Genomic DNA, 23633 nt, shown 5'->3' with positions numbered 1-23633 from the left:
TTACATTGGTTTTGATTATAAACAAGAGTTTTTATTAAGGAAAACAGTAGGGTTTGTGAGGTTATAGGTATGGACAAGCCAAACAAAATGAGTTACCAAATCAAATTAAAAGGAAACACACAACTATTTCCATTCAACTAAAAATCTAGTTACTTGTGAAATCTTATCCTAAACAGTTTCTTTTATATCAGGTGAAATCTTCACATCAGAAATGATCTTATTCTTACCTGGGTCTTCAGGAAAGTTCTCTGTTTTCCTTTGGATATGTCAGACTATTTCCAAGGCAGGCCCAAGGCAAAGATGGAGCAAGCTGGAGACCCAAGATGGAGAAACTACCGTGTCCCTTTATACCTTACCTGTGTGGTGGGAATTCCGTTATTCACTTTGTGTAACATTTAATCCAAGGTAGAGCCTGTCACATGTGCAGGTCACCTGTCCAAGTCCTTTTTAGGCAATGAACCATAGCCTGTCTGCTAGATTGCATGTTAACAGACAAGTTCCTCAGACATGGATTGACACCCATTAATGTCTAAGGACTACTATCCCCTCACAAGCCATACGCTCATAATAGGGTAGGCATACCTGTTATGGTCTTCACAGGGACAAACATTTGGAATACACATGTGTAGACACTACTTAGGTCTTCAACTACAAAAATGACAAGTGCACAAAAAAGTAGAATTTACAAATCCAGCAAGCTTGTATGATTGATCAAAAGCTACTTTTTGTTCAAAGCATTTCTGAGTCATTTATATTTATATTCACAACCCGTTTGCCATAAAGCATCAGGGGCTGGGATTCATCACAGTTTGAACTATTGAAGATCAGTCCAGTTGGCTATCATAGATGAATATTATTAAATAAAATTTATTCACAGAATAAATTACCAGTGTATTATCCGGCTTGACAGCAATAGTTGACTTTTTATCAGTTAAAAATGGACAACATATGTGCTAGTGATGAATAAACGTATTGTATCTATCCTGGGAATCTTTTTGAAAATGTATTGCTATATTAACTTCATAAATACAATACTGTAATAATATTTGTAGAACATCATTAAAAGTATACAGGCATTGGGGTTGAAGGTGAATAAATAATTGAAAGAAATTCTTTCCCAATTCTAGCAAAAGAAACTGTCTCTTTCTCTGTACATTTTTGTTATCCCATAGTTCTTTGGATTTTTCTTATATTGATGGATATTCTGTTCAACATAGTTAAGTGTAATACTGTGCAAATTACTGAAATGCTCAAGACTCTCTTTGTCATTTCATCTTTCACTTACCCAGTTTTAAGTTCTGTGACATAAATTAATTTTAGGCCTAAACTGTGTTTTTTTTCAAAATTCAGTTAAAATATTTGCAAATCTTCCACCACTGTATAAATTATATAAGTCATACTAGGCTCAAAAGTATCCAAAATAAAGAGATTAATAGTGGAAAATGAGATAAGATTAGATTTCCTTCTGGCCCAGTATCCCACTGTTGTCAGTTAAAAAGAGTATTTTGTTGGGTTCCTCACACAAAACAGAATCACAAATTATATGCAGTCAAAGTTTACTCTTTCTATCATTTGGATAAAAAAGTGCAGGTAACTTTAATTAGTATTTTTGTTTTAGGTGCAACAATGAAAATGAATGGTATCAGATCCATGAAAATATCATACGCAAGTCTAGTACCAAGTACTCCGCACCCAGCTCAAATTATGGTAATTTTTATTTTTTTGCTAGAATAATCTTTCAAGTGTATTTTGCTAAAATTGAGAATTATGTGTGGGCAAAGAAGTTCGAAAAGTTGTGGTTTCACACTTACCCCATCTCCAGTTATCAGATGTTCTTTCTAGATGTTTTGTTATTTGTGCTGCTGTTAGTACTTTCTCAGATAAAAATTATTCTGCACTGTAACTGAAAACTTACTCTCTGTCAATGGCATTTTGGGATTTCATGTTTGTGTTTTTGATCATTTCCACATACAGTTTCTTCAGTTTACAGGTTAAAAAAAATCTCTAACTACCACTCATATAAAATTACCCTGTATACAGATATTTGGGCTGAATTCTGCCCTGCCCTGGCAGTGTTGTCAATAATAGAGGTTCTGCATGTTAAATCTCTCCCTTATTACACCTGTACAATGTCATCGTGTCCACAGGAGTTGTGTAGCTCAAAGTGGAGACAACTAGTGGCTTTCTCTGATTCTTCTTTTATGGCTACTTTGACTTTTCTTGGGCATTTTACCTTTGCTTGGGGAAACCAGTAGCCAAGGGAGATAAACAACATCAGCATCTAACTGCATTGTCCAAAAGGTTTTATATATCCATTAGGAACAATGTTTTTGTTAAGCATTCCTAGCTAGGAACTAAGGGAAATTAAAGAGGAACTAAAGGATTTGTACTGGAATAAAAAATTGTATTTGAATCTCTGATTATTCTGGATCATGGCACATAAATATTCCCAGGAAGATACCTGAGATGTGCTCATTTTAGGACACCATGAATCAGTTTGTAAAGGATAAATACTACACGTCTTTAAGATACTTACTTGACTTTTCCAGAGAGAGACCAATGTGTTTATACCTGAACATTAACTATCTTAACTATCTTAATGCCAGATCTGATAGTTGAAGTTCAGAGTGCTTTATAAACAGCCAAGGGGAGTTATTGTCCTTACAGTATTCTGAGTCCAGATTTATTAAATAAAATAAATTACAAAATTATCTGTAATTGATTTATTGAGTACATTAGTCTATCAGCCATCTTAGTTTATAAGTGCCACAGATAGCTAATTCGGAAAAGCTATTGCCATTCCTTTCCAAATGCTATTACTTGTTACCCTTAATGAACTGTCATTTAAAGTTGCAGATAGTTTTGCTTTTCTAACAAAATGCATTTATAATTCAGCAGGGCCTGTTTGAGGTTTAAAGGCTAATCTCTTCTCCATTTCAGTTGTTTATACATCAGGTATGCTGTCAGTGAATTTCCAATAATTCACATTAACATAAAGGTCACCAGGTGCAACAGCAGGTAAATGAAGAAATGTGCAAGTGGGCTTCTGTTATAGGCGAAGCTTGTAACAGCAACTACAGACAAGGTTGCCCAACGCTTCTTGTAATACAACTGTTTGCAGTTGCTCATAACTTTGCTAAACTTTGACCACTTGGGCTGAACATTTCAGTATCAGATGCCTGCCTCAGACTTGCTCGTTCGATTATTTATTTGAAAAATTCAGCAAAGGTGGCTCCATGGTTTTTTGAGAACAAGTATGAGGGAGAATGTGTACTTGGACATTTAAAGGCTATTTCTAACCATCTTGTTGAAAAGCTATAGTGCAGCTGCCACTTCTTATGATTTAATTGAGAGTAGCATAAATGTGCCCCTGCTGGAGCCAGTTTAGCAATGAGAGAATTTCCTATCCTCATGCAAATTTCATTCTTACATGAGGCAAACCTGCCTTTGATTGGCTGCCTTCCCCCACTTCCCTGTTTACAGGGAAAGAGCAGCCAATCGGGACTGCTCTACAGGCAGAGAGAGGGTCTTGGAAGTAAGTTGGATATTATTGGAGGAGATGTGGTACCCTGGCAGGAATGGGGAGAAGAGGTGGTGTAGGCTGAATAGGAACAGAGGTTGTAGGGAGAAGGATCCGGGAGTGACCCAGAGGAGACAGAAACCAGTGGGAGGAGCCAGAATGACAATAGTGTGGACAAGATCAAAGTGGATATGGTGGGGCAGAAGTCAAGGTGTGGAAGGTTTGACAGGCATGGGGCCACTGAAACATAAGGCTTGTTAGTAGTACAGAACACTCCCTGACAGAACCTGAAATTGACATCTATCCTGAGTCACTGTATTCATCTGCTGTCAGTATGCGAAAGATTTTTTTTTCTTTTTCAGGTATTTGTGGTTTTATGTTTTTAATTAGGAAATTACATAAGAACCCCTGAAATTAGAAAAGTGTTAAGATTGCAAAGTCAAGCATTCTAAAGTTAGGAACTATGAGAATTAAGGTTGTCTCTGCAGAATTTGCATTCTATGCAGTGTTTAGATAATGTGAGTTGCACACTGAAAATGGAAAATAAAAAGAAATATTGAGTAATAGCCATTCACTGAATGAGGCTAGACTCGTATAAAATAGTATATGATCATGAAATTAATCATGCATATTCATAGGAATGCTGAATTAAGGGTGCGAAGACAACCTACATTCTGACACTATCGTTAGAGTACATGGCTTTGCAATGTTAATGTTATTTAATGTAATTTTTGTGATGCAGTATAACATCAAAAAAAACAATTACAGGAAAATTTATGGAAGCACTTGTACTGAGATTAAGTAATTGTTCTCACTTCAATTAATTACTTGATGGAGTAAACAAGTAGCCATGTAAGTGGGCAGCAAGTTACCAACTCCTGCTTTTCTTTTCTCCTGAGCTAGAATTCAATTTGACTACTTCTTTTGCTGACAGTCCTGAGTATTGGAGGGAATTTCATTAGGTCAGTTGGTTAAAGAGACAAAGTGTGCAAATGAGCTCTGAGATTGTTCTCTAGTGTTAGGTTAGAGTGAAGACACTTCAGGGGAGCCCTACAGCATTGTACTGATGTGGTATTTAAGATAAAGGCTAACTGTTGTTATTCCCAAGTGGTTTTAGCCTAATATGTACCAGGAAAAAAACAGTGTGTCCCTAAGTGTTTTACAATCAAACTGGAACCTACCTTCTTAATGTTTATTTTTTTTCTCCTAGTTCAGAATCTGGTATAACATTGCACCTACATTTCTAGAATTCTAAAGAACAGTTTCTCTATCATTACTTCAGATTTAGATACATGATGTTATTCAAATAAGAATGCTGTGTGTTATCAGGTAGTACATACTATAATCCAAGCCATTATTTCCTACCTATGCTTGATGTAGACTAAATTAAAACTCTTGTATCTGGAAAAACAAACAACATTATTTCTTGCAGGACTTATAATTTCTCTGCAGCTTCTTCGTGGGGACATGGAGCAGATTCGGAGGGAGAATCCCATGATCTTTAACAGGGGGGTGTCAGTTACCAGAAAACTTGGTTTCCCTGATGTCATAATGCCAGGTAGGTAGATCTCTAACTGTAAATGCAGCTGCTATTGTTCACAATCTTTCTTAAGCGTTAATAACTTGGATGGTTTTTCACTCATGTATGGACAATAATGTAAAAGATGCCTTGGACTTTACCATCTTACAGGTTCCAGATTCCACATTGCCAATTTGAAATGTATTTATTGAAGCTGTACAGAACCATAATTCTTCTTCTTCTTAGAGTGTGTTAAATTGGCATACATAACATATATTCAGCAGACCATTTTGCTCTTTTCCCCCCCTCATTAGAAATCCCCTACATAGTCTAAATGTTGGGCTGTCTGTTTCAGAATCATAGTGACTTCTCAGATTCCTTCTCCCACATAGTAAAAAGCCTGGCGGAAAAGGAGAGTTTCCGCATTATGAAGTAGATTCTTGGGTTTAATACAGCCCTTCTTCATTGTTGGAAAGCACAAAACGTGAAACTGGTCTAATTCCCCACATGGTAATACTTAACCCTTCCAACAGATATATTGACCACAGCGCTGAAGCATTCTAGCTGTCCCTAGCTACTACAACAGCCTCTTGGGTCCATTGTCATCCGGGCATAAATTTGAGCAGCCTTGAGTCTGCTGAGTTATCTAGAGACCAGACTAGTGCATGGCCTGTCTGATGATCAGTAGGCATGAAGGTTGGCATCATACAGCCTGATGCATACAGAGTAATGAGGAGCTGACCAAAAATTCTCTATCCTCTATAAACTTCATATGCCAACCTCTGAAATGCCACTCCTTTACTTCACATTACAAGTCAAACACAAATAAGGCTGTTGTAGATTTTGTGTGAGCAGTGTTCAGGAGAAATGTTGGATTTCTGTACTGCAAAGACTGTGCTGGCACATTAATGTCTTCGGAGCAATCTCATAAGACAGTCCTGTCAGAAACCATAGAGAAGAGCTGATCAGGGGTTGCGTGGGAAGCATTTTTAGAAAATATAGGCTATGTCTACACTACTGAGATCTTTTGAAAGAAGCCATTCCTGAAGATCTCTTCCAAAAGAACTTCTTTTGGAAGACTGCATCCACACACAAAAACGTGAATCGAAAGAGTGATTCACTCTTTTGAAAGCGAGCGTCCTCACAGCCCCTTCTCTTTTGAAAGAACAGGCAAGAGACTGAAAAAGCCAGTGCCGTGAGGACCGCTCTTTTGAAAGAAGGGCCCTGCGGAGTGTCTACACGTTTTCTTTTGAAAGAAGGCCTTCTTCCTGAAACGGGGGTGGAAGAGTGCTTTCAAAAGGAGTCCTACATTCTTTTGATTAATTTCTAAATAACATTTTCGTGTGTAGATGCTCCATGGGATCTTTCAAAAGAGACCCCTTCTTTCGAAAAATCTTTGGAAAGAACTTGCTAATGTAGATGCAGCCATAGTGTAAACTGTATGATTAAAAGTTTAGAACTGGATATATTTTAACACTATTGAAAGTATTAGGATTTCTTACTTTAAGATGGGTATATGTGTAGCAGATTCACACTTTCTAAAACAAAACAATGGAAAAAAATTGAGAAACAGAATTGCACAATGGAAACGAATGTTGGTCTTTAAGTTACACTGTATTTGTGTGTGTGTGTGTGAGAGAGAGAGATTGAGAGTGAGGAGAATGAGGACACAGGGATCTTAACCTCCATATTCTGTATTTTGATAATTACCTAGGAATTAAAAATACCATTTCAAATTAAAATTGTGTTTTTATCCATCACAAGATTACAGTAATCCCTCAAAATGGTCTCTTGTTTAGGTGGCTAAATGTGGAATTAGGTGTCTAACTTTATGCAATCGCATTTGAAAAATTGGACTCAGAGATGTCAGAAATGGAGGGGGGGGGAAAGCATATTGGACACCCTCTGACAGCCAGTTCTCTTCTTTGAAGAGACCATGTGTGGACAAAGTATTAGGTATAAAAGAGCTCATGACCACAGTGTGAGTAGGGTATGAAGAAAGAAGCAATCATAAGTAAAGTGATGCGTAATGCAAACAATTGACTACCTGGACAACTCTTATCAGCAAAATCAGTTTACTTAAAATAAAAAAATAAGCAAAAGCCAGGGGTGTTGCAGGTTAATACCTTTTCACTTTTGGAGATTCAGGTTTTTACAAGTGAAAATGTGCTTGATCTCTTCAATTCCGTAACAGATATTTTTCCATCTTACGTAGTTTGGCACAATTGATTGGCTCTCTTCTAAACAGAGTCTGTATCAGAAACCCAGGGATGGTATAAATCATGATTGAATTAGCAGAATAATGAGAATTAAAATTACATAATCTCTGATTCCTGTTATTAATAATCAGTGATTTAGAAAATCTTATTATCAAGTCAAAACCTTTTGTGTGCTTTTAGTAGCTCTCAGACATGTCCACTTGTTAGTTAACAATCTCTTTCAGACTGCTTTCCTCCTTGCTTTACTTCAGAGCTCTTGCTTTCTTCTTAAATACAAGGTTTCTTCATTCTGAAACAATTAGCAGTTAGTCCACAAGTTTATATAAGAATCATAATTTGCAGTTGGGGGCATATTTTCAAAAGGTGAAAGCCAAAACAGGATTAATAGCCATATAGACCCTGTTGCCATCTACTGTTGCTCACATACACTGATTTAACCCTATTTCAAATGAATTTCCTTGATCACAGTTTTTAACATTCTTTTCTCTTGTTTCTTCAGGTAGTTAGCAAATTCTCTATGCCTCCCAGACATCAAAACATTAAAATTATGAGGTTACTACTTTTCTCTCAATTTTTCCTTTCTGTCCTTTTTAGTGGGAGGTCTGAGGTTTCTTCTTGTAAGCCTCTCCTCTCCCGTCAATGAGGATCTTTCACAGATATCCAGCAATTCTTAGGAATCAGAAATACCAGAACCAGTCAACTCATGCATATGTCCTGATAGTTGTGCAGAACTTTGCTAAAATCTCTTAGGACAACTACGTTTACTTTAATTTTAAATTTAGAAGTCATAAGATTTTCCTTGTGTTGTCATCTGAGAAGATGATCTTGGTGAATTTAATGCTCTTCTTTGTCCCTGTGAATCAAAAGGGATTCAGTCAAACCAGCCCTAAATTGCTATTGGATTTAAGAACATTCATTTAATCGTGACACTAATTTTACTTTTCCTCAGAGAGAAAGCAATGAGGCATGTGCTGCTTGACTTTTGGATTGCAACTTTATTTGTATATAGAATTTAATATAAGAAATCTATTGCGTAGGTATGGCATTTGTCAGTTTCCCAAAGAACATCCCTTCCTTTCTCCATGTGCTGATAAGTATTCTTTTACTTTGATCCTCTGATGAAAAGTGCATGCTTCATCTTTTACTTGTGAATGATGTTTCTTTCTCTTTTCTCTCTTCCTCTGCTTTCTAATTGTCCTGGTTTCTCTCTTCACTTTCCCTTCATTCTCTCCTCTTTCTTTCTGATGCAGAGATGAAGATAGTTGGGTGTAAGTTTCTGCTTTTTCTGTGTAATCTCTGCTTGTTGCTTGCTTTTTTCCCATCTTCATGCTTTTTTCATGGAATGTTGGGGATTGGTAAAGTAACAAGCCAGGATAATATTGCTGGGAAGCTTTGGTAACAGGTGGGCATTATCAGTGCATAACCTGTCTTTCTTCACGCTAATGTATTCCAGAGTCACTAGGTGTAACAGGATGAATCGGTATCACTGCTGAAAAAGCTTTGGGCATCAGTGCTTTGAATGTTCACTGAAGTCATGGCAAGCGAAACATTAACAACAGGCTGTGACAGGGCTTGTCAGCTACTCACAGCACAATTATGGGAAGAGGGTGAGCAAGACTATAAAGAAGGGTTTTTATTTAGAGAATGTAAATAAGTGTTACAAAGAGCTTGAAGACCAATCCTTTGCATTAGTCAGAAAAAAAGAAAACAAGTGTTAAGACAGAGCAAGGAAACTTTCGGTAAAATCATTGCTTTTTTGGTGCCCCAGTACTGAGCTGAGTACCAGCTTCCCCCCCCACACCCTTTTTTTTTTATGAAGAAAAAGGGCAGTGGGTAAAATATTAGAAGAATCTCTTTGTAAAACCAGAGAAAAAAATGGAACAGGCTTTAAAGAAAGTTTCTGGAATCATTTATTGATATTCAAGGACAGAAGAGACCAGGAGCGGGCAATAAGTGGCCTGTGATCCTCAGAAGGCTCGCCAGGGTGAGGGTCAGGGTTAGAGCAGGAAAGGCAATCCGCAGCCAGTGGGAGCTTCAAGCGGCCATACTCATGGATATGCAGGTAAAGTACTGTTAGGCAAGCCGCCTCCATCCAAATAGGACAGGAGGGCTAATGAAGCCAATCATTTTTATACTCCAGGACATATGCTGAACCAGCCATTAGTATGCCTTCCCCACCCTAAAGATTGCATGATTTTGTCTTCATGAAGGGGAAATCTTGTTCAGGGAGGAGAGAATAGAGAGTACAGCTTTCTCTGAAGTAATCTGGAAGCAAACCATGCTACTAAATACAAATGTTTGTGTAAGCCTACCCAGCTGGCTTTATAAACCTATTTATAAAAAAGCATTTTATTAGCTCCTAAGAGCCAGAAGTCCAACAGTCTGTTATCGGGAAGCAGATTAATGTGATATTCTTTCCCTAGTTCACCTAAGGCAGAGGGAAATATAGCCTGACCATTCTCTTCACCAGAAATCAGAGTGATCATTATCAATGCATGCACAAATCCCAATAATGATGCTGTAATACAAAGCTACCAAATGGACATTCTAGGCGTTAGCGAGATGAGGTGGTTAGGAAGTGACAGGATACTCAGGGATGGAAAGACCATTCTGTACTCTGGAAATGATGCCCAGCATGTGCACGGTGTAGGTCTGGTAGTCAGCAAGGATGCAACACAGGCATTAATTGGATGGAAGCTCATGAGTGAGCGCATTATCACAGCAGGGTTCCAGTAGAGGCATGCAAAGACTACCGTGATTCAAGTATATGCACCAACTGAGGATGCCAATGAAACCGAAAAAGACGCATTTTACGACCTGCTGCAAGGCACTATCAGTGGTGTCCCCAATCATGACATGAGGCTACTTATGGGCGACATGAATGCATGAATAGATAGCAAAAGACAAGGATGGGAACACGTGATTGGCCCATATGGATCAGCGACACAAATGAGCGATAATGGAGAGCGCCTACTGCTGTTCTGTAGTATGAATAACTTCTGTATTGGAAACACCTATTTCGCACACAAAAATATTCATTAGAAAACATGGCGGTCTCCTGATGGCATCACTAACAACGAAATCGACTATCTCTGTATCAGCAAACGCTGGCGATCAGCTCTGTTAGATGCAAGAGTGTATCGTGAAGCTGATATTGGATCGGACCATCATCTTCTGATGGCATTGCTTCGCCTTCGCTTAAAAAGAAAAAGACAGAGGCAACCACTCTGGTCCTTTGCAGTTGAAAAGCTGAGAGATCAGGCCATGGCTGAACAGTACAAGTTCGAACTCAAGAATCAGTTCCAACGAATGCATCGTGAAAATGAACTCCAAGACCAGTGGACGCGGTTCAAACAAGCAGTGACTAAGAGTGCGGAAGAGATGATTGGCTGGAGAAGAGGCACGCAAAGAGAACTTTGGGTACAAGACAGAACCTGGAAACTAATAGATGAGCGTAAAATCACGAAACAGCATAAAGACCAGGCAAAATTGCCAAACGAGATAGCAGAGGCTATTGCAAAATACCAATTGCTGGATCATCAAGTTAAGAAAAGCTGTCGGGCTGACAAAAAAGAATGGTTGGAACGTAAGGGTGCTGAAGCAGCTAAGAAACGTGACACCAAGACACTGTATCATATTGTCTGAGAATTAACAGGTGCAAGATGCAATTCCAGTGCTCCTATCAAGGATAAGAACGGGAAGATCTTACTTAGTAAAGAAGAGCAAGATGCACACTGGATAGAGCACTTCAAAGAGATATTAAACCAGCCAGCTCCAGCCACAACCTACGATTTTAGTAATTCCAGTCCTTCTGACGAACTGGAAGTAGACCTAGGCGTGATCAAACTTGAAGAAACTGATAAAGCCATTCGATCGCTGAAGAATAACAAGGCCGCTGGTCTTGACCAAATCACAGCTGAATTACTAAGGTATGGGGGCAACAGTGTCGTGCAAGAACTAACGGGGTTGTTGAACGCATGCTGGTGAGCAGTGTGTGTCCCAAGTGATTGGAGGAAGGGAGTGATTGTTAAATTACCAAAAAAAGGAGAACATCACCAATTGTAGTAATTGGAGAGGCGTTATGCTCCTATCAGTCCCGGGCAAAGTGTTTTGTATTGTCCTGCTCAGGAGGCTTCTGGCCTCAGTGCGGAAGGAGCAGGACAATACAAAATACACTGCGGGAGGAGCAGCCTAGATTTCGGCATGGACACTCATGCAGCGAGCAAATTTTCACGTTGCGCAACATCATTGAACAGAGTATTGAATTTCAACGGCCACTGTCAATAAACTTTATCGATTTCAAAAAGGCGTTTGACAGCATACATAGAGAGTCATTGTGAAACATAGTACAGTTATGGTCTCGCACAACGCTACATTAACACCTTCCAAAATCTCTACCTAAACTCCAGTTGCTGTGTGAGGACCGATAGTGGTATGACCGATTTCTTCAATATTGACTCTGGTGTGCGGCAAGGGTGTGTTCTGTCACCATTCTTGTTCCTTTTGGCTGTGGACTTCATTATGAGGAAAGCAATGTGCAGGACGAATTTCGATATCTCTTGGGAAAACCAGTGCCGGCTCATGGATCTGGACTTCGCCGACGATATCACACTGCTTGCAGAAACGGGCGAATGCTTGTAGGACATGACAGCAAGTTTAGAAGAAGAAGCAGGTAAAGTTGGGTTGAGGATAAACAGCAATAAAACAAAGGTGATGTGGATTGGAAAAGCTCAGAACACGCCAATAGTGGTCGAAAGTCAGTCCTTAGAAGATGTCTGGTGGTTCACCTATTTTGGCAGCACTCTGTCCAGTGATGGGGATGTCAAGGCAGATGTCAACTGCAGAATTGGGAAAGCCTCAGCAGTGTTCCAAAGACTATGCCCAATTTGGTCTGCGTCAACAATTGGCCTTGCTACAAAGCTTCGACTCTACAGCACTGTTGTCATGTCCACTGCAATCTACGCCAGTGAAACATGGAAAAACACTGCAAGAATATCACATAAGCTGAATGTGTTGCACCAACGATGTCTGTGTAAGATCCTTGGTGTTACCTACATCGATCGCGTTACTAACGAAGAGATGTGGTCTGCAGAGACTGCAGGATGTTGTGCCAGAGTGTAGATTGCATCTTGCTGGACACATCTTGCATCTTTCAGATAATCTTCATCCAAAGGTAGCAATGCAATGGACACCCGCTGAAGGAAAGAGAAAGAGGGGAAGACCACTGAAAATGTGGCGAAGCATGGTTAAAGAAGACTTTAAGAGCATTGGTATAACATGGGAAGAAGCGGAAACAGTGGCATCAGACCGAAATCTCTGGAGAGTACTTGTTGCCCAATGTGCCCAGATGCACAGGCGGACCTAAGTCTAAGTCAGTCTAATACAAAGTATAAATTATATATATGTAGTGTGTCCCCTTTCTGCTTCCATATTGTTCCTGTTAACATTAGTATAGTCTTTTGCGCGCGCGCGCACACACACACACCTTTTTTTTTTTTAAAAGAATAGGACATGATACTCATTTACATTATGGCAAGTTACATTTACACCAACTTTGGGATTCTTTCACTGACAAAACAGGGAAAAGAGTCCTTCATGTGAAAGAGAATCAGGTCTAGTAGACAAACCCTTGAGTTTTCAGTGGTGGTTGGGAGAACAAGAGAGTAGTTTTAAATCAGATATAGTATGACATAGTATAAGTGAAGCTTTTCTTTAACTGCAATCCATAAGATGAATAGGAACTCTTAATTATGATTTGTTACAAGAAAAATCTAGTGAGGCTCAAAAGGTACGTAATTTATGATTATAGTGTTGACCATGGCCCCGATTCTGTCATCCTTATGTATTTGGAGAATTATTATACTGAGTAGTCCAGTTTATTTAAATAGGAGTGGTTGTAGATGAAGGTACTACTCAGCATCAGGATGACAAAATAAAGCTGCATAAGATAAACTAGTTGTGAGGTTTTTCAACTTATTACAATGTAATATCTTGTGAAACTACTGCAGAAGCTGAGGGTTTGCTGGAGAGATGGCAATGGAGGTGTCCAACAAGGAAATGTCTGGTAAGCAAGTTTCTGGCTTAACATGATAGTCTCAGGAGGGTGTGACCATCAGTGCTCTAAAAATCTAGAATCAGTACAGATAATGCACATGATACATGCTTTTCATAATGTTTGCTTTAAATTTTATATCTTAAATTTATGAGTGTTTACTGACTCGGTGGACTGAGTCCCCTAGAAATTTAGACTCATCCTCAGCTAATTTATATCAGCGGTTCTCAGACTTTTGTATCGGTGACCCCTTTTGTGCAGCAGGCCTCTGAGAGCAACCTACCTTATAAATTAAAAAAACACATTTTTCTATATTTAACACTATTACAATCATGGAAGTGAAGCAAGGTTTGAGGTTGTAAGATGATAGCTTGTGATCGCCGGAGGGTTCATGACTCCCAGTTTTGAGAAATCTTGATTTAAACCAATAAAAATGTATTGCAGTCACCTGAGATGTGCTAATTTATACCAGGTGAGTATCTGAACCCTAATTTTTACATGTGGTGTGCGGCCTGGGTTGGTTGATTGTTTTTTGTTTAAGAATCAGATCTGAAAAGCAAATATATTTTGATTTCCATTCTACTCCACATTCTTTCCATGAGCACCTAGCATTCATTTATAGAGTATATTGTTCCAATCCTGCAAAATGCTAATATTTCCTATAACTGAGTCCCAGTGACTTAAGATGGTGTAGAGGGTGCTCAGTAATTCACAGGATTGGGGTCTGCATAAGTAGGACCATTTCAGTAGGTGGGCAAAGACAGACACACTTAGCTCTTTTTAATATACTTGATCACCTGGCTTTGCAGACCATGAGAGACTGGACTTTTACTTAAAATATCCTGTAAAGGCTTCCTTGGTAAATGCTTCTTGTTATTGAAATATTCCTTAATTATTAAGAGAGCTTGGAGCATCTAAGTTATAAATATCATCAGGACTGAACTGCCTTTTTTTTCCCCCACAAATGGTCATAAGGGCTACGTCTACACGTGCACCCAACTTCGAAATAGCTTATTTCGATGTTGCGACATCGAAATAGACTATTTCGATGAATAACGTCTACACGTCCTCCAGGGCTGGCAACGTCGATGTTCAACTTCGACGTTGCTCAGCCCAACATCGAAATAGGCACAGCGAGGGAACGTCTACACGGCAAAGTAGCACACATCGAAATAAGGGAGCCAGGCACAGCTGCAGACAGGGTCACGGGGCGGACTCAACAGCAAGTCGCTCCCTTAAAGGGCCCCTCCCAGACACACTTTCATTAAACAGTGCAAGATACACAGAGCCAACAACTAGTTGCAGACCCTGTATATGCAGCACGGACCCCCAGCTGCAGCAGCAGCAGCCAGAAGCCCTGGGCTAAGGGCTGCTGCCCACGGTGACCACAGAGCCCCGCAAGGGCTGGAGAGAGAGTATCTCTCAACCCCCCAGCTGATGGCTGCCATGGAGGACCCCGCTATTTCGATGTTGCGGGACGCGGATCGTCTACACGTCCCTACTTCGATGTTGAACGTCGAAGTAGGGCGCTATTCCCATCCCCTCATGGGGTTAGCGACTTCGACGTCTCGCCGCCTAACGTCGATTTCAACTTCGAAATAGCGCCCAACACGTGTAGACGTGACGGGCGCTATTTCGAAGTTAGTGCCGCTACTTCGAAGTAGCGTGCACGTGTAGACGCAGCTAAGATGTATTAAGTCTTAGAGGGGTAACCTTGTTTGTCTGAAGCTTCACAAATAACAATCAGTCCTGTAGCACCTTAAACACTAACAGGTTTACTAATAATAAGCTTTCGTGGGTAAGGCCCACTTCTTCAGACCATTGAAGTAGACAAAATCCAGGCTTTAAGTAGCAGTGGGGTGTGCGTATGTGAAAATCAGAAGAGATATCTCTGTGATGGCAGAACAGCAATATAGGGGGAAATGCAATGAGGTAAGGAAAGCAGACAGAAAGGGTAAGGAGAAATGGTTAGAGGAGCAATATGAAGGTGTAGAGAGGTGTTACGGCGAATGTCATACCAGGGAGGTGTATAAGACAATTAGGAATATCAGTAGGAAATGGCAACCAAAGCAGATGGCGATCAAAGATGAGAACAAAGTAGTTCTCATGAACAGTGAGAAGATTGTGCAGCGATGGATGAGATATTGCACCAATCTATACAAAGCCCAGTTGGACCCGAGTGTCTCAGAGAGACTCATTGAAGAACTGAAAGAGAGATCTCCACCGAGCATCGAGATTGAGACTGAGATTTCAAAGGAGGAAGTAGAAAAAGCAGTGAAACGACAAAAAAACAAGAGCCCTGGAAATGCTAAGATTATGAGAGAGATGATCAAATACGGCAGAGAAAGTATGATTCAGGAAGTACACTGACTATGTAGTATAGCATGGAAAGAAGGGAAGGCACCTAAGGAATGAACTAGATCTGTGCTAGTGATAATACACAAGAAAGGAAGTACATTGGAGTGCAAGAACTACAGGACGATTGGCTTTTCAAGTCATCTAGGCAAGGTGCTGATGATGATACTGACTGAGAGACTAAGATCGCAGACAGAAGAACATATAGCAGGTGAGCAAGTGGGGTTCAGGAAAGATAGAATTACCATACAGAAGATACTGGCACTAAGATCAATAGTGGAAAAAGCTCAACGAAACAACAAAAATGTATACACTTGCTTTGTTGATTTTCAAAAGGCATTTGATAGTATAGATCAGAAAGTGACATGGACGGTGTTGGAGTCATACAGAGTGGATAGCAGACTGATACTTTTGTTGAAGGGTATCAATGACAATGCAGAGGCAGTGGTGAGAACATGTGGGGAGTTGGGAAGTTGGTTTAAAACAAGTAGAGGTACAAGACAAGGAGATCCAATACCGCCATGTATCTTCATTGCACATCTGGAGAGAGCGATGGACAAGATCAAGGAAGAGGTAGAAGGGATATCTGTGCACAGGAAAAGAATTAACAACTTGAGATTCCCGGAAGATATAGTTATAATTGAGAAAGATGAGGAGAAGCTAGCAAAAATGGTGCAGGTGTTAAACAAAGAAGGGGAGCAGTATGGACTGATTATGAACATTGATAAAACAAAAACAATGGTATTTGGAGGTAAGGAAATAGGAAGGAAGATCAGTGTTGATGGTATTGAACTTGAAAATGTAGAGCAGTTCACATACTTGGGGAGCAACATAACGTATGATCTAGACTGTAAGAAGGAAATAGCAACTAGAATAGTGAAAGCAAGAGCGAGTTTGAAGGCCATGGATAAGCTCTGGAAAAGCTTAAGAACGAAGTTGAGTGTCTTGAAAACGTGTGTATTCAGCGGCATGTTGTACAGATGTGAGACATGGGGGATGACAAAAGATTCGAAAAGAAGAATATTGACGTTCAGAAGGAGTTTTTATAGAAAGATTCTGAGAATAGGATGGATGCAGAAGGTCACCAATGAGGAATTATATAGAAGGATACGGCCAAAAGAGAACCTGCTGCAGAAGGTTATAAACCGGAAGCTATAACTATTTGGGCATATTTGCGGAATGAATGAAAAATCAAGACCCTGGTATTTGACATAATGGAGGGTTCTAATAGGAGAGGCAGACCCCACAGGGAATGGATAGATGATATAGTAGATTGGTGCGGAGCTAGTCTACAGAAACTAAGCCATTCTGAACTGGACAGGGAAAGATGGAAGGAAATAGTGAAAGAGGCATCAGACACCAACGGGTGCTGAGCCCATGGTTATTGATGATGATGATGATGATGTGCATATGTGTAAAGTCCTTTTGTAGAAGAATAGCTACTTTTAAAGCCATTTTTGAATGTCCAGGGAGGCTAAAGTTTTCCCTTGTAGGTTTATATGTGTTCCATTTCTTGATGTCTGATTTATGTCCATTTATCCTGTGGTACAGAGACTTTCGGTTTGTCCAAAGTACATATACCACTGGATTACAGAGGGAGACATCTGAATTGGAATTAATTTGCAAAAGTTTGACACATTTAAATTAGACCTTAGCAGAGATCTCACTGGTCTTATGCATTACAAGGGCAATTTCCTCACTTTTGATCTTGGAGGAACAGCACACATCTTACTTAAATTAATTTACTTCATCTGCTTGTCCCAGAATTGACAAGCAACACCTTTTTTTTCCTCCTTTCCCAACCTCCCTGTTGTCCTCCCCCACCCTCCCTCACTATATAAACCCTGGCTTCTAACTGTCTATTCTAATAAACTGAAGAAGTGGGTCTTACCCATAAAAGCTCATTATCTAATAAAATTTTTAGTGTTAAGGTGCTACAGGACTGCTTGTTATGGAGGACTACAGATCTGGAGAAAGCTGGCTAGTTTGTAAACAGATGTTGAGAGTGAAGACTTCAAGGTTTTATTTTGTGGCCTTGAATAAGTCTTGTAACCTCTTTACCTCATTTTCCCCATATATAAGCGATCATCGTAAGGGTAGTTAAATTTTTTGCGATTGTGTGATAAAAACAACTCCAGAAGTGCAGACTGTTACTATAAAATATGATTACTTTGTGGCCAGAACATTATGGTAAATCCTTTCAACTGTGAACATGAAAAACCCTTTCACAAAAATCTCCTCCTTACTTTAATAGATGCCAGCTCTTAAATTGTCACTAAACTAGAATAGTTCATATTTCTAAGATATTTTAAGATAAATTGTAAGATATTTGCAGCTTGTAGCTGTTAAAACAAAGGATAAACAATAGCAATTTTCAAATGATCTGCAATACATTTTTCAGTTTCTGGTACTTATACAAAACCAGTATAGTTATAGCAGCTTTTCTTGACATTTTTAGGTTAGAAGAGAGAGTATTTCTTTTTTCATATAAGTGAAGTTGCCAAAGCTATCTAGGTTTATAGCTTGATAGGATTTGTTTTCTGAACCTGAGGCTTCATAAATAGAGAAAAAAATTTAAGTGGCGGGAGAAAGAGCCATTGGGCATATTTTTCTGATAAAATACAGAATAATATAATTTTGTTTTATGTAACATTTTTCACACACAAAAGCGTTTTCAAAGCATTTCACTGAGAAATAAATTGCAGTAGCTGTCTATGTGAATGCTACAACATGTGCTCAGTAATGCTTAACACTTAATTTTGGAAATGAGAATCACTTTTGTTGAGAGAAATAACCCAAGAAGAGACACTAATACTATGCTATTGAAAATTGCCATTAGATATTTAATTTCAGTCTTGACACATAGTGCTGAAGGGCTGCTCCTGGCCATATTCTGATGTACACTTTGGCAGAAGTTGATGAAGGGCATGTGACACTGTGTGCCTCATCCCCACATGTTGCCTTGGGAAGTCCCAGCATCAAGTACCAGGAGAAGTGGGTCCATCCTGGGAAGCCAGCCGGGCATGGAGAGTGGAGAGCAACCTGCAGGGAGGGAGCAGATCAGTCAGTTACCCCTCCATATGAGAGATATACAGAAGTGTATGTCCGTCACCTCTGCCCATGTGAATCCTAAAGTTAAATAAAAAGAATCCAACTACACAGTATTTCTTTTTTAACAAGGGCTCAGTCTTTATTGTTAATTTGAATGTTTATACTTCATAGTTCTGATTGATTGCCATTGAACTTACTTGAATAAAAGTAATTTTACCAGGTGTCCTATATTCAGCATAGGGAAATATGGCCACCCTATGTAAATATCAAATATTGCTATTAAACAAAGCTAGAGACTAATTTGTAATCTGCCACTGGAACACTATTTGCAGAGCTAGTCTTCAGAAAGATGGAGTCACTGGCAAGAGGCTGCAAAATATCTAACTGTAATTGATAAAATTCATTTCCAGAAAATTAGTTTATAGAGGTAAATTAATTCTTCTTTCCAGATGAAGTGTTTTGAGAAAAATGGATGCAGTTTTCACTAAGGACTGACCAGGAGCAATTTCAAACAAATAACCAACTCTGCTCTATTTCTCTCTTTCATATCAACAACTGTTGCATTTCTTAAATAGTCCCATAGCAAGCATGTAACTGGCTCAGTCTGCATTTTGAGCAATGAGACTGATTAGATATGCATAATCGCTTTCTCATCATGTGGGTTGCTAGGTTTTATGTTTAACCACTGATCATTAGTAAGAAAAGATAGGTAAAATGCTTGAGGGTCTCCACAATCATTTTTGGTGTCAGTTCCCATGTGACAGTTGACTTTTCTCCCTCCCCGTCATTAATTAACCTTGGCGTTTTCGGATCTTAATTATGAGACGCTTCAGGATGCAAATTTCATGGGGCTCCACAGTGGGAGTGGGGAAAATGGAGCAAGGGAGAGGCTGTGCATATAGATTCACATGCATAAACAACTCCCAACAGAGGTCTCAGCAAAATAATATAGCTTTATTGCTAATATTCAATGCTAAAGAGTTGTACTTGTCATCAGGAAAATAAAATGAGATGAAGATGAGCCTGAAAGTATGTAGAATTTGTCCACAAAAGGGATTTGGGAAGGGGATAAGGAACACTTCAGTTTGGATATAAATTACAAGAAATACGGTTCATTTATGACAAATACAGAAGAATTTCCATCACTGCCTGAAAATTAATGCTGCCTCTTTCTTTGCACTTCTGGTTAATAAACAGATTTAAATGCATCAGCTTCTCAAAGTACTGAAGTGGAAAAAGCCATGCTTCCAAACAGGCTCTGCATTGCTGAATAGCCATTCCATTACTTCATTGTTCAGTTTCTTTGGGCTGCTTTGCCTGAAAGGGTTTGATTTTTTTTGTTTGTTTTTTGTTTTTTAACCTTATACATTTTTCATCCAGTGCTAGTATGAGCTGTCCTTCAGCATTTTTTATGAAAAACAAACAAATGAAAAAGTGCCACTGAGAGCTAAAACGAAAAAATAAAAAAACAGAAGAAAAAGAGCTGTTCTTTAGTCTCCTTTTGTTAGAGAACATAAACATTGTAGAGTTGACTGCATTAGATTTGAAAGCTGATTTTCCCACATCAGCGGTCAATATTAAAAAAGTGGACTAGCAACTGTCAAATTCAAAGCAACAAGGGGCTGACAGATTGTTACCCCCAGTATACTAGCATCTGTATTCTGGATATAATCATCTGTTCTGAAAGCACTTGAAAACAAGGTGATGAAAAATTGGCAGGCATTTCTAGTGCTTTCTCCTGAGCACTGCTGCATGGAGCTTGCAAGCTAGCTAGAAATCTAGCAGGAATAGATGCATTAATTCTCACCCACTCCACCTCAGCAGAGATTTGAATTACAAACAGGTCTCTAAAATAAGAAACAGATTTTGCTTTTGATATAGTAATAATAAATATTAGTTTTGTTGTGAAAAGTGTTGTTTGAATTTAGTTTTCTATTAATAGCTACAAAATATCGTAATTTTAAACCATATTAGAGCCAGTTAAGCAGGTACTGTTGACCACTACCCTGATCGTCAAATTAGATGATTCAGCAAAAGAATATGAGGCTATTTTCTCATTCCCTTCACTCTTCCCATAATAATGCAATTATTAATTCCAGATTCAGATTTAAGACAAATGTCACTAACAACCCTCTTATTGCATGCATTATTGGTCAAATATTCTTTTTTATTTACTTGCTGCTTGGAATAAGCTCTGCTCCAGTCAGAAACTTGAAGAACTACGTCAATCGGTTACCTCCATAGTAGCACCATATTTTTGTTTAAATATGTCGCTCTTCTCTCTTACTTTAGGTGATATACGCAATGACTTGTACCTGACACTGGAGAAGGGGGATTTTGAGAGAGGTGGGAAGAGTGTGCAGAAGAATATTGAAGTGACCATGTATGTTCTTTATGCAGATGGAGAGATCCTGAAAGTAAGTAAATAAGTTTGTGTCTGTGTTGAATTATATCATTATCAACCTATTAGTGCCACATACATCTTCCCTTGCCTTCTCTATTGCCCTGGAAAGCTTTGAATAGAATTAGTTCCCTTTTTAAGTTCTTTATTTACTTCTGTAGGATGGTAAACAGATTCAACTATCCGGCTTGAATTAATTTAGGACAATGCTGCTAGTTGGGAAAATAATGGTAAACTACTAAATTTGGGCACTTGGACTAAACATTAAAGAACAGTAAGTGAAAAGCTAATTTAGTCAAATTTCATTCATAGAGGATGAAAATTGAAGAATTCCATGCCAGTGAGAGGAGGTGTGGCTGAACCAAAATTGAATGAACAGAGTTGTGCTGTGGTGCATGAGATCACATGCCCCTCAGGTTTGACCCAGCTGCCCCTTTGTTAATGACAAAGGGATGGATGGGACAAACGTGAATGGCACTGAAACACTGTGCACTAAGTCGCAATGTCCAGAACAGGAAACATGGCTCAGAGCCAAGAGAAAGAAGTTCCTGCTTCAGGCTGCATGGAGCAGGCTCACAATTTTTAGTGTCTAGAGCAAGCTACAAATTTAAACTCCCAGGCTTGTCTTTTGAAAAAGTGTTATGCATCTTTTCTTTGAGGATGAGGACTGAATAGATTGCTCTCTATCTGCCTAAATACACACGCTGGATTTATGGCTTATTAAAATAATCTGTAACCCACTAACTCACTCCCTCCTTTTCTCCATATGGCTGAAGGGATGTTAACAGATCATTTGAATTTGAATGGTCCTGTGAAGTGTGCTTATGCTAAACAATCTCTTCCATCTTGTGTTTAATTGTGACACTCTTGAGTTTCCCAGACCTGTAGAAGAACTTTGTTTAAACTTAAAAGCTTATCTCTCTTACCATTACAAAAGTTCTTCCAATATAAGGCATTACCTCAGCCTCCTTGTCTCTCTGGTAGCTGGAAACAAGATAGCGACTATAACACTGCATACAAAAATATGAGAATGTGTGACAGAATTGGGCATTTAGGGTGAGATTCGGCTGCCCTTAAAATTATTGTGTGCTCCCTCTGAAGTCTGTAGAAGACACTGTATTCAAATTTGAAGTGTGTCCCAAACCAGCAAGTTTACGGATTTTAGTTTAATTTCAGTCTAATTTTAGTGGAAATTTTCTGGGAATACCACTTTATAATTTAGCACCTCTTATCACAACAACTAATCTCTTCTTAGAACAGGTCATAGGCAAGAAACAGCAACAGGGAATCACTATCAGTTTCTCCCTTTCATTAAGCACCCTATCATTAAACAAAATGGCTGCATTCCACTGAGTAAGCAGCTCAAGTAATTCAGGTGATCCTTCTGGGAAAAACAAATATAAACACTGGAGATATTGGATCAAGCAGCTCTTACAGAAACTCTTTACTCTTTTTACAATAAAAACATTAATCTTTAATGCATTCTTTTGCGTTTTCTTTCCTATTATGTTGAATCATAGCAGCAGTGGTTCTGTCGGTGAGAGCAACTTTGCTGCAGCAGGTCCTTCGGTTTGATTTCAAGATCTTATGTAACCTTGAGTGATAGCTGTTTCACTTCTGATGGGGAATGGCAGGGATGTCACAAGCATATGACTAAAAGCCCACCTGCTCTGAATGTTCACATTAAACATTAACTAGACCACATGTATGAGATGTGAAGTAAAATACCTTGAAATTATGTTAGTAGTTTAAAACAAAAGCAGAACAATTTTGAAAATAAAAGATAAAATAATATTAATCTAGTCTCATGCCAAAAACACCTAGGATAATAAACCCGTGTAGGTGTTTGGCAAACGGGTGCCTAGACATCTTAAAATCTATTATGAAGAAGAGACTATTAAAAGTGATGAAGCTCATCATTCTCAGAGATCTTCACCTAAATTAAGAGGAAAACCTGTAAGACAAACTTTCTTTACCTAATCTTTGCACATTTTGGATGCTGATGCCAGCTGGAAACTTAATATTTGAGGAGCTGAAATTTTCTGTTTTTCTGGGTTTTCCTACAGATTTACGACACTGGTGTACACTTAATACAGTCAGTGGTCTTCTGCATGAACAAGGACATCAGTGTGAAAAGATAAATTGCACACTGAATTAACAGTAATCTCAGGTGGCAGGTCTCATTTGCTTTGGCAGATGAATTGGCAAAAATTTTACATCAAGCAGAAAATTCAACAGCAAACAAAGAGATGAGACAGAATTAGTCTCCAAATTGAATTCCATGTAGTTTGTGTCTCATATGTGGTACTGATTATTTCTTTATATGGGTGATTGGCATTTTGAAGTGCTTTTAATTCATATCAAATTTAACATTAAATTTGATGTTTCTTGCTGCTATTCTAAAGAAATAAACTATACAAATATTCTGATAAAAGGGAGCAGAGTTCTGCTTTTGCTTTTGGACTACTGGCTGGATAGTTTACTTATTTTTTTATTAGATATATCAGATCCAATAG

General features: G+C 38.8%; 1 protein-coding gene across 1 annotated transcript in view; it reads left to right on the top strand.

The window, feature by feature from the left end:
* Positions 1-23633, top strand: part of DOCK3 (dedicator of cytokinesis 3) — a 428244-nt gene that overhangs the window by 266204 nt on the left and 138407 nt on the right. Inside the window, exons 13-15 of the mRNA XM_075006205.1 lie at positions 1619-1707; positions 4953-5078; positions 21009-21133. Coding sequence (XP_074862306.1) covers positions 1619-1707; positions 4953-5078; positions 21009-21133 — 340 coding nt within the window. The remainder of the gene's footprint in view (positions 1-1618; positions 1708-4952; positions 5079-21008; positions 21134-23633) is intronic.

This window comes from Carettochelys insculpta, chromosome 11 (genome assembly GCF_033958435.1).
Source record: "Carettochelys insculpta isolate YL-2023 chromosome 11, ASM3395843v1, whole genome shotgun sequence".
NCBI classification, from domain to species: domain Eukaryota; kingdom Metazoa; phylum Chordata; order Testudines; family Carettochelyidae; genus Carettochelys; species Carettochelys insculpta.
This window is presented reverse-complemented; position numbering and strand designations above follow the sequence as displayed.